Source organism: Anoplopoma fimbria, chromosome 18, assembly GCF_027596085.1.
Source record: "Anoplopoma fimbria isolate UVic2021 breed Golden Eagle Sablefish chromosome 18, Afim_UVic_2022, whole genome shotgun sequence".
Classification (NCBI taxonomy): Eukaryota; Metazoa; Chordata; class Actinopteri; order Perciformes; family Anoplopomatidae; genus Anoplopoma; species Anoplopoma fimbria.
Genome location: NC_072466.1, coordinates 18,993,891 through 19,006,156, shown reverse-complemented (window position 1 = coordinate 19,006,156; position 12,266 = coordinate 18,993,891). Strand labels below are relative to the sequence as shown.

Sequence of the window (12,266 nt, the reverse complement as noted above, 5' to 3'; positions counted from 1 at the left end):
CCTGTAACCCATTTACTTCATTCACTGACTCAAAAAGATGTTGGATTTTATTTTTTTTTTTTACTTTTTTTTACATTTTCAAACCAAAATATAAAACAGCATGCACTGTAAAAACCTATGATAGTCTGACTAATTGTCATCAACTAGTTTATGCTATGCTAGATTTGCAGCCTCTCAAGCAATGGTAACCTACTTCTTCTTTTTTTGTTTGTTTCATCAGAGATGTTTTGTTGTTGCAGTGGACTGGAATGTGTTTGTCAAGGATGTTACTAATATTTCACTACATACACTTTTTTGCAAAGCAATATAATGTTTTTTTTGTGTTTATTAAATACAGCTTTTTATACTATTTTCATGAAGCAGAGCTTTTTATTGGGGGGGGGGGGGGTGTTTTTACTGTTTTGAAACAGTCGGGGTTGCTCAATGACTCACACTCACATTTCACAGACCTATATCTCAGAATTCAGATTTTTTTTAACGTATTTTGAAAGGCACAAAAATATAAGTGCTGAACAATATTTGAACATATATGTTTTATTTTTAAGAGTCGGTGCCCATATTGGGAATGTATTTTGTAATGATTATAAAAATGCACAAAAAATGGTTTGAGACATGTGGAACAGTGACATGCTTTGGGGAATGCTCATCTCCAGGACGGGGTCTAGCTCGACTTAATGGCCAGATATGCAAAGCATGCCGGGGCCGGTGTGTGAAAATGCGCCGTCACCTGAAGACATGATTCATTCACCAGCTCCACTTTTACCACATAAGGCGGCACGAGCGGCCCCCGCAGCGGGCGGGACCATGAGAAAGGTTCCGGGGGAGGCTGTGATTACTCCTGATTGGTTGCTCCGTGTCGTGATTGACAGGTCCCCTTCTCCGTCTTCTCCTCTGTACTCCGGTTGTTGACACTCTCCAAAAAAAAGTCTGCGCGGCTCTCCCGGATAACGGAGACATTATCGCGTCTATTTCCCTCCGCTGTCTGGCTCAGAGGACGGAGAAAACCGTAGCCATTCTTCGTGGGAATCCTTGTTTACCGAGAACTTTTCTTCCGTCCCGGCATTCTCATTACACCGTCTCCCTTCCTCTTGTTCCTCTTGTTCCTCGGGACCGAGAGAAATGGCAGAGAAGCGGCGCACTCCTTGCGCACTCAGTGTCAAAGCACACGCGTTCTCGGTGGAGGCTCTGATCGGAGCGGAGAAGAGACGGAGGACGGCCGGAGAGGATGCCGAATCACCCGGGTACGAGGACGGGACCGATGTCTCTAATCTACCGGGGAGTCCCGGGCCGCAGACCGACAGAGCGAGCACCAGCGACCGGGTCAGCGAGGCGGACTGTACCAGCGACGGGTCGCGTGAGTGAATAACAACACAAGGAGAGATAATAATGACTTACAACACATAAATAATGAATAACAAACTTCAGAAAATAGTCCCTTGAAATGGCAACATAAGTTAAAGTAATTAGTATTATCTTATCACACCCAATACTAGAATAAACTAGAATAGGGCCCGTGTTGCATAGGGCCATACAGTTTATCATTGCTGTAGTTAGTTTAGTTTTTTTTATATATTTTACTGGTAACAGCTTGATTTTTATAATAAGCCCTGTGCATTTGATAGCAAACCCTACTATTTTTTAGGGAAATTACTGAAATATGCTCTTACCTACTCGCTGATGTTTTTTTTTATGAGAAGCAGCAGTTTTCTGCATGGATGCTCTCTTCTGCTTAATGCTGAGGAAGATGCAAGTAATAATTCGCAAAAGATCCAGATAATGAAGCAAAACAACGACGGGCTTTGGTCAGAGCCTCGCAGTAGAAATGTGATATATTGTTCTAGTAAATCCGAAATGTGAGTGCTGTGACTAATGTCAGACGCTTTATGAGTTGTGTTGCAAATCATAAACTGGCTAATTAGCACCGTAAAAGAAAAGGGGAACTGTCACGGAAAAAAGGATGCTAAGAGATTTACAGAAAATGTAACGGCTCTGACAAAGTAGGGTTTAAATCTGCTACAACTTTAAAATGCACTCTGCTGGTTGTCTTTGTGTTAGGCCCGTGTTTAATGTCCATACATTTCTAAATGGGCCTTTGTTGAATAAAGCAAAAAAAAAAAACCAACACACACAAACACTACTATTATGGTGTCCTCTAAACATATCCTCATTATTAAAAACATATTTAAACTCACATACCTCCACGATGGAAATCATCATAAAGTTCCTGTTGGGACTTCAATTTTGACGTCAGTTGTGAGTTTATAGCTAACTTAAAATTGTTCTTCTGTATCATAATATACTATATGTTGTATAGATGCAGTAATGACTGTAGGGTGACCTTAGTTTAAAGACACATACACATACAAATGTATATATATATATATATATATATATATATATATATATATATATATATATATATATATATATATATATATATATATATATACAGTGTACCAGTACTGAAGAGTGAGTTTAATGAACGTTATGTCATAAGCATTTTATCTCCCTGCAATAAATGACTTGCAATAGTAGTAAGGCTGCTGAGTTTTTTTCATCATTGCTAATTTATATGATGTAGTCTATACGAACATAATAATATATATATATATATATAATTTACCTAAAAATCGCTTTCAGGTTACATGTCAAATGCAAAACGCATGCATTATGCATTTGGTCTTGATTATTATAAGAAAATGTAAGCTCGGGAGTGCTGCTGTAATGTTTGCAGTGCTTTTTAAATATCTATATTTAGTATTTTTGCCTCTTTCCTGTGCAGCAGAGAGCGAGGACGCGCTGCTGGACAGCCCGAACCCCGCCGCTCCGTGCACCGGGCCGGTAACCGGCGGCGGAGAGGAGGACACCCGCGTCGACCTGCAGGGCTCCGACCTGTGGAAGCGGTTCCACGAGATTGGCACGGAAATGATCATTACCAAGGCTGGACGGTAAGAGCAGGAGAGAAAAAAAAAAGAGAGTTGCTATAAAAATGTATACAAATGTGTATGATAACATATTAATTAATGAGATAAGAGTCATGATAATGGAAAAGTAGCTATTAAAACGAGACAGAATTGATGTTGGAAAATAAAATAGGCCTAGGGGTTATTTCTCAAAGAACTAACATCCCTAACTTCGTTTTTCTGTTGTGTATTGGTCTCTTTATTAAGATACTATAATTATGATTATCATTATGATGATGCTGGTGATTATTATTCATATTTTTTATTATTATTATTATTATTATTATTATTATTATTATTATCAAGCAATAGTAATAATCTCGATGATTTATTTGCTTTTCCTGTCAGGCGGATGTTCCCCGCTATGCGTGTGAAGATTACAGGCTTGGACCCACATCAGCAGTATTACATCGCCATGGATATAATCCCCGTGGACAACAAACGATATCGGTAAAAACGCACACACACACACACACACACACACACACACACACACACACACACACACACTCCGCCATGTATGCCAGTGGTACAAAAAACCGGGTGGTACAAGAAATCTTGAGATGATGTAATACATTTTAAATTGATATTTGACAAAAAAAAGTCAAAATGAAATGAAAAATCGTGATAGCAAATACAGAAAGTGTAAATATAAGATGATACTTTAGAACCAGATTTGTTACAGTCGTTGTCTTTAGCGTGTCTTCTTATTATAGACTCTCTATACACTGTTTCTTGGACAACCTAGGTTTTTAAACCTAGTCCCGTCTCCACAAATGGCGCTTGGCAGCGGACTGTTTGTCAGGGCGGTTTTACCGTCCCTTTTGGAAAAAGGCCTTTTGGATGCCTAACCTTTCCACCCTACAAGGTCAAACCAACAAATAGGCCTACCTCTGTAATGCAGAATCAAATAGCACGTTATTACAGCACGCTACACTGTCGGTTTAATTCAATTCAATTCAATTCAGTTTATTTTGTATAGCCCAGAATCACAAATTACAAATTTGCCTCAGAGGGCTTTACAATCTGTACACATGCGACATCCTCTGTCCTTCCCTCACATCGGCACAGGAAAAACTCCCCTAAAAAAAACCTTTAACAGGGAGAAAAAAGGAAGAGTTTACCAATTCAAACTTTGAAAAGCCATCCATATGTTAACACAGTTCAGGATTGGTGAGTGACTTCCTATAGGACATGTTATTCGGCCAGTCTGATAAAAAACTTCATATTTAGTACAGTGGGTTACTGTTACTGCAGAGCTATGGAGGACGGGGAGCCTGCAGCTTTGCATCCCAACCAAACGCTTAACAGCAGGTGATGGAACACCCTTGCAACCAGATGAGGAACTAATTAGTTTTGTTTCTAGCTAAAGGCCGTTTGACGCACAGCCTATGATTATGATATATGCATTCACATCGTTTCACATCGACACATCGGAAACAGCGTTATGCATGCTTTGACATAAAGCGTTTTATAGGCTATAAAATGTTGCACACAAAGACAAATATGCTTGATCAGAGCTGTTTGGTTAATACAAAAAAAAAATGTTATTATGTTTTCTTCTTTTTGGATATAAGTAGTTATATGCAGTCAGTTGAAAAGCAGGACAATCAGATTACAGATTGTTGAGTGATAATAACAACTTTGATTAGAATTATGTTACATTCCAAATACATAATATTCTCTCGACTTTTTAAAACAGTTTTCTGTATGATTATTGCCCCGTCGTTGGTCTAAATTTTTTTTTTTTTCTGGCATTTCTCTCGTTGTGCAATGGGGGTATAGCAGGATTTAACTGTTGGTGCATTCTGTTCATTCACGTCCCCGTGTGTATGTATTGTGAAGGTACGTGTACCACAGCTCCAAGTGGATGGTAGCGGGGAATGCGGACTCGCCTGTGCCACCCAGGGTGTACATCCACCCGGACTCCCCTGCCTCCGGAGAGACGTGGATGCGTCAGGTGGTCAGCTTCGACAAACTGAAACTGACCAACAACGAACTGGACGACCAGGGACATGTAAGTGCCATACCTAAGAACTGCCAGTAACATATTTATGTCATACTATTATATGTCTGTGATCAGGGGCGCCGAAAAGGGGGGGTAAAGGAGACGGATTCTAGGGGCCCATGATGGAGGGGGGCCCAGAGAGGCCCCTAATGATGATGAAATTATAATACAGAAAAAATAATGACACTAAGTTATTAACTAACATATAATCACACACGTTTTTGTTTTTGCTGAGATTTTTTTCTCTCCACTGATTATAATTGCTATTTTTTCATGGAAGAGTTTATTTCCAATTTAAGAATCAGTGGTGCAGCAAATAAATGACTCAAAATGAATTCCATTGTATTCAGAGTGCTCAGTTCTTCCCCTACTGTACATGTCAACTGTCATGCTGTTCTTCTTTCACAAATATGGTAATGATAGTCAAAAATACCATTAAAATGCATAATTGTATGTAAAATAGCATCAAAAAATGTTGCCGCTTTGTTGGGGGCCCTGTAAAGATTCTTTTCATGGGGCCCAAAATCCCTAGCGGCGCCCCTGTCTGTGATAGTCATGGATACCTATACTTACCTCATTGTGGCCTCTTTATATAAATTGTATTTGATCTCCGTTACTATATGATATATATAATAAGTCAATATTTTTGATTTAAAACGTTTGTCAAATATTAGAATGCAATAAAAGGCTGCAACTGAAAATGTATGTTGCATTTTTGTAATATTTACAAGAAATATGATGACGATTAAAAGAAAAGAAAAAAAAAATCACATTTCAAAAATTTCGGAAGCTTAATTCCCTCTCTAAGTTGAGGGCTTCTGATATGACACATTGTGTCTGTTTCTGTGTGTTTCTATGTGTGTGAATCAATAAATCAATCAATTTTGTATTCGCTCATTGCATCTCATACAGGTAAACTCAGTGTGCTTTACAGTAAAACTTAGAAAATGTTTAAACAAATGTTTTATATAAAATAGCCTACATATAAATAAAATTTGGAGTATTTTGAAATAACCTTTCAGTCAACCATACAAGGCACACACACTCATTGCATTTCTGTGTCCAGGTGTGCATGTTCACTACCCAACGATCATGTTTTATAGCTGTGAATAACATGACATGTCTGTAATTTAACCCTGAAAGAATAATTTTTCCTTCCCTATTCAGATCATTCTGCACTCCATGCACAAGTACCAGCCGCGGGTCCATGTGATCCGCAAGGAGTGTGGAGAGGAGTTATCCCCAGTGAGAGCCATCCCTACTGGGGATGGCTCCCGCACATTTGCCTTCCCCGAGACCGTGTTCACCACTGTCACAGCATATCAGAATCAACAGGTACAGCTGACCTCAACACAACCGCATTTCCTGTTTAAAAACTAAACTGCTAATAGTCAACATGGCCCAAAAAGCCACATTTCCAGCATGCAAGTGCTTCACTGACTGCCCTGTTGCCAACAGATATTGTTTTGTAGTTTTGTACTATGTATAATTACTAACTAGCAATGATTGAGGGTTTGAAATAGAATTCAGTAGGTGACCCTGGAGCATAATATCTTTAGCAACAAGTTTCAGACAGAACAGGACTGTAAGACGCAAAAAAAGATAAAATAAGAAACCATTTCTGCATCGTCATTTTTTGTTTTGCACCTTGGTCTGGTGTGCATTTTAAAGGCAAAGTATTCTGCATGTACATACACATATTCCCACATATATTTAACACATACAAAAAGTACAGTTGGACCCAAACTATGCTCATTAATGCATTTATATATAGAGCTGATTAAAATATTTTAGACAATTATTTGGGCTGGGAAAAATAAACTTATATTACACAGTCTATGTTATAATAGACTGTGTAATAACTATTTTCTTTAAATAATTTGTCTCTTATTTTTTACTTTTCAGATTACAAGGCTGAAAATTGACAGAAACCCTTTTGCCAAAGGATTTAGAGACTCTGGCAGAAACCGGTGAGTTCAATTTAGCCACAGAGATTTTCACATTATCTATTGTATTAGGGGTAATGTGGGATGCATGACTGCATTATATTCTGGCTAGGTTGTGGTTTTTTGTCACAGCTATTTCTTTCTGAATTTATTCGGAGCAAAGCTTTGTATTCATTTATTTTTTTTCTGATGGAAAATGTGCAACAGCCTCCAATTAAATCTTTCCTAAATGGCAAAAAAGCCAAACTCAACAGACGTGGCAGATTTTATTTAGATTTCAGCATTTTAAATGATGCATTTCTGTTTAAATTTGCTGACTTTAAAGGCACATTAATCCAAAAAAAATGCAAAGTAACAGGCACATGTTTTGAGAGGGAAAAATCTAACCTCGGCTGCAAACCTAAATGGAGCGTCAGATTCCAGTCAGTCTCGAGAACATAAACATCAACAACAAAATAATAAAAGTTAAGGGTGTCCTGAAGAAAATCTGTATAAACACATTTCTAAACATATATAAACACAGCATTAAAACAACACAGCAGTAAAACACCAACAGTCTCCAAACAGCCACTCCCCTGAGGCCACGCAGAAATCATTAGAGAGAGGGGAGAAAGAGGGGGAGAGCAAGAAAAAGAAGAAGAGAAGGAAAGTGTGAGACCGAAAGTTTGAGGGGGATAAAGGTAGAGAACATCACACTGGATAACATTGACAGCTGACCCTATAAAAGTTAAACTCAGGAAGGCCGAAAAATAACCTCCCCTTAAATATTACAGGAAGAGTTAAGCAGTTTGTTAAGTAAACTTCTGCTATGATAGGCTGCTCTGGAGCAACCAGTCGGGGCAGCTTGTCTAAATTATCACCGTGGCTACAACCCCGCGGGGGGGCAGACTTTTATCCTCACGCTAACAAGGGGTAACAGAGCATTCGCATTACCCCGCCACAGCAAACCCTTTGCCTCACCTAGAGGAGGAGGGAGACGCAGATTGGGGGGAAGGGGAGTCCCACCTCGTAAATCCTTGCTTCGGCTTCCTGCTCCTTCGTCCTGATTCGCCCGTAAAAGCCGTGTGAAAGCAATTACCTCCAAGCAACCAGCTTGTAGCAGCCAATCGCATTGTGGCGTTTATGTCCCTCATTACCTGCGGTCTCCATGGACACTGCAAAAGAGGCCCCACGAGTGACTAAGATAGCCGCCAGGTGGTTGGCGTAATGTGATGCATGCTGGCAGAGAGCGGCTGCAGCTGCATCGGTGACTTATGCAGGGCATCAAGCAGATTCAGGGCCCAATCCACCCCTTCCAGCAAAGACTTTTCTTGCCACATTTTCCGTGTTTTTACATCCCCAATCTGCTTTAAAGTACATCCTGGCTCCACCGATTTCAAAATCGCATATATTAAACATTTTCCATATTCGATTACCTGTTGTGAGAGGGGAACCCCTAGGACAGCCGAGGATGTTAAATTGCATATCCTTGCTCTCTACACCCTATAAGAACAAACGTGTTAAGCTTATAATTACATGCTGCTATGTGGGGGGTCTCTCACATTTTCAACATCTTAAAAGGCCAGCCTTTAAGAAATAGCAAGACAAGGATGTTCAGTAATGTTGATCTCTGTGTGTTAACGTGTGCAGTTATTTGTGTTTTACAGGATGGGTCTGGAGGCTTTGGTTGAGTCTTATGCATTCTGGCGTCCATCTCTGCGAACACTTACATTTGAGGACATCCCTGGGATTACCAAGCAAGGTAGAGTTAACTAACAAGAGCTTTCTGGTTATTGAGAATAAATCAAGTCATCCAGTCCAGGGTCTTTGTCTCATAACCTACGACCCCAACCTCCTACTAACAGGTTTTCCTAAAACATTCCTTGCCTAGCCACAACTCTAATTGGTAAATGGTCTGTACTAGTATAGCCCTTTTTTAGTCTTCCGATCGTTCACCCATTCACACCCATTTATACACTGATGGCAGCGGTTACCATGCAAGGTGCCACCTGCCCATCAGGACTAGCGAATCATTCTCACCCATTCATACACTGCTGGCACAGCCAGCAGGAGCAATTTGGGGTTAAGTGTCTTGCCCAAGGACACATCAACATGGACTAGCGGAGCCAGGGATCAAACCGCGGATCCTCTGATTGAAGGACGACCCCGCTCTACCACTGAGCCACAGTCACCCCTATAATCATTGGTAATGGTTTTTGATGTCCCAATCCAATGTTCCTGACGATGCTGATTACAATACCTTATCTCAGGGTATATGACAAAACCGAGTACTGATCCAATACCCGTGCACTCTTGTTCCAAAATTTAAGAAGATACATGTTTCACTTTTCAATCTCTCTGATTATGTCTTTATAGGGATCCCGGGAGCTCATGGTGCGATGGGAACGTCTTCTCACCTGCTCTCCACATCCCCGTGCTCCTCATCTTTCCAAGTTTGCACTCTCAGCCCACCTGACTACACCTGCAGCCGACCCACACACCCTTTCCATCGCTATAGCAACCCCCCGGAGGCGTTCCCCCCTCCCAGAGGTCCATCATCTTACGAAGGCGAAGGATTCTGTGCTCTTCCTCTCCCTGCTTCTCAACTTGGCTATCTATCCAACCCCACCCCGCAGGGTTACGCCGGGCTCCGTCTTCACACACCACCGTACAGCCTCTACGGTTACACATTCCCTCCCTCACCACGCCTCGCAGCCAGCCCTGATAAAATGGCCGCCGCTGCCGCTGCCAATCATCAGAGTGCCTTCCTTGGCTCGTCTCCCAGTGGGACTCTAACGGACAATCTGGGTGTTCTCAGTGGAGGACAGCAGGGCTTCTTGTTTAACTCCCGGACTTTAGGACTGGCAGGTAGCCAGCCGGGAGGTGGTGTCTCATAAGTCACTGCCCACATGGGCTGAATTTGAATCCAGAAATCTAGGGTTGTAAAGGATAACCAAATGACATCCTGGAATGGGTGTAAGTTTCTTTTGGTTCAGAAAGTTCTACGAATTAATCATCCATGTGCTGAACAAGCATCAGGCTGAATTGTAGACAAACAGAGAGGAGAGACAGATCAAGCAGTTGCCTCTGTGGACAAAAATAGTTTGTCAAAGCACCTTTAACTGAAGGGAATATTTTTTACCAAGTTCTTATCTCTCAAATATGTTCTCTAGAACGTGCATGTGCAGCTGCAGTGGCCACTAAAAGAAGAGACTTCCTGCAGTTTTGGATAAGGAGTTCAAACGATGTAACCCAATGACTGAACTGGAAATGTATACGGATTGGGAAGAAACTGGGCTGGCCCAGGCACCCTAAGCAAGCACTTCAACACCTGGCAGGAGGCACTGAAGTAGTAACTATTGTACTCACAGAGAATTCTTTGTTGCCTCCTTGATCTTGCCTACTTTGGATGGAGTTACTGAATACTACTTATTTCATAGTACACATTTTGATTGACTAAATTCCTTTTGTCAGTTAAATTGTTGGTGGTGTTTTTGATCCAGTCATTGGAATAACAAATGTGTGAGCCATCAAGTAAAATGCACTACAGAAAGGGCCCTTTCACCACTCTGGGTTAAAAGAAAACTATTACACATAACAACAGGAGCCTGTCACATATTGACATGATGACACCATGGCCATAAGAGAGCATGGGAGACATTGCAGTGACAGTTATGGACTGACAAGGTTAAAGCTGTGGGAGAACAATGGATGACGGACTAATCTACATATTCTATGTCTGGCTTGACAGATGTTTTCCTGATGCAGCTGTTTGGATGTCAGGCTGAAGTACATCTTCCCTTGTGTGACACAGACGTAACTGCGCATGGTGACTCTGTATATAGCAAGTGAAAGATGGGGCGAGAAGATATGTGTACAAAAAGGGCTGCGTGACCCTTCGCACTTAAAAACCCTAAAGCACCCATTTCTGCTCTTTTGACTAGGTCAGCCAGACAGCCAACCCTGAACCTGACCGAAAAGCTTTTCTTTGCAAACATGCACTATATCAGTACGCCCTTTTCCTGAGGACATTTACATTGTCTGTAACCTTTTTGAGCCAAATAAAATATATCCATTCATGATACATTTAATATGTCATCAATATCGCACTCATTTAACTGAGTTTGAATTTGTTTTTCATCAAGGTGTGAGTAAGTGTTTTCTTTCCACATTTCTTCAAAAGTAAAATCAGTTACAATGTTAAGAATATAATATTTCCTTGTTGGAGGACAGTATGTTTACGTGTTTGCAGTCATGTATGTGCTAATGGTATTGAGAATGTGTATGCGTCGCAGTGAAAGACTGGGGTTGTACAAGCTTTGGATTCCAGAGAAAGAAAAAAAAAATCCCACTGGAGGCAGGCAGAAAGTGTGTGAAAGAAGCAACTCTCAGGCACACACAAGCCGCACACATCGACATTGCCTTCATTGTGTAACGGCCATGCAAACTAAAACCTAATACCTACAACTCTGCTGAATTAATTAGTCACAAGAGGCAGGGTGTGCAGTGAATATGGACGTGGGTGTGATGGTGCTGATATGTTTGAGTGTGCACATTTGTGTGTGACAACAGGTGGTTGAACTGTGTGAACTCCCCACCCACCACCCTAACAACAAAGTCATACTACGCTGCTGAAAGAATATGCAGATCATTTTTCAGAAAGCTGTTTGCTTTCACTGAGGTCTAGCCATTTAAACTTATTTTTACACCTGAACAAGCACACCAACTAAAAAGTCTAATAACAAAAGACCAAACCCAGATATATTAACATTGTACCTCATACCCAAAATATATTCTGAAGAGAAAACAAGAGCTGCACTTCATTAAAATAAAAATGTTGAAATAACTTTATCAGTACCCCAAACTAAAGAGCCTTTAGAACTCCTAAAAACAGTAAAATAAAATTCTCTATCCAGAATACAAACATGCACTTTATGTGTGAGCCTACAAATCAATTATCTCAACACAAAGGAGCTCAAAACGGTTTAAGATAAGAAATATTGGAGTCAACAATAGGTAACAGTAGGGTAGATTCTGGTATTAAATTGTATGAGACTGTGTGTCCCCATTTAATTTGGGGTTCTGAGCTGCAGGTGATTTTTTAAGAGGGGAATCTGAATTAATATCGTCAGAAAGGTCACAAGTGTATGACATGCATCCTGGTAAACAGCTCAACATTGTAGAGCTGTTCTTAAATCTGCCCTCCATTCAGTGGAACGCTGATCTGTTTTAAAGTTCTTAACTGATTATTCGTCCCAAAAGTTGCAGACTCTCTCCTGCTGTCACCCATTTCCTTCCCCCTCTTTTGTGCCCTTACTTCAGTCATCTCCTGTCACTCTGAAGGTGAGAGGTGCTGACGAGAGGAGCACA

General features: G+C 40.7%; 1 protein-coding gene across 1 annotated transcript; it reads left to right on the top strand.

Annotated features, from left to right (window-relative positions):
* Positions 1-1,119: 1,119 nt before the first annotated feature.
* tbx18 (T-box transcription factor 18) lies at positions 1,120-9,793 on the top strand. The gene is made up of 8 exons (XM_054617973.1): positions 1,120-1,354; positions 2,783-2,948; positions 3,312-3,413; positions 4,809-4,980; positions 6,139-6,306; positions 6,877-6,941; positions 8,564-8,658; positions 9,273-9,793. The coding sequence occupies exons 1-8, from the start codon at positions 1,120-1,122 to the stop codon at positions 9,791-9,793; spliced, it is 1,524 nt and encodes a 507-aa protein (XP_054473948.1).
* The last annotated feature ends 2,473 nt before the right edge of the window (positions 9,794-12,266 follow it).

Bases quoted from the DNA above. Each gene is read 5' to 3' on its own strand.
- tbx18 (XM_054617973.1), top strand. From the start codon at position 1,120: ATGGCAGAGAAGCGGCGCACTCCTTGCGCACTCAGTGTCAAAGCACAC. The intron at 3,414-4,808 runs GTAAAAACGCAC...TGTATTGTGAAG, and splicing joins GTGGACAACAAACGATATCG to GTACGTGTACCACAGCTCCA. The intron at 6,942-8,563 runs GTGAGTTCAATT...TGTGTTTTACAG, and splicing joins AGAGACTCTGGCAGAAACCG to GATGGGTCTGGAGGCTTTGG.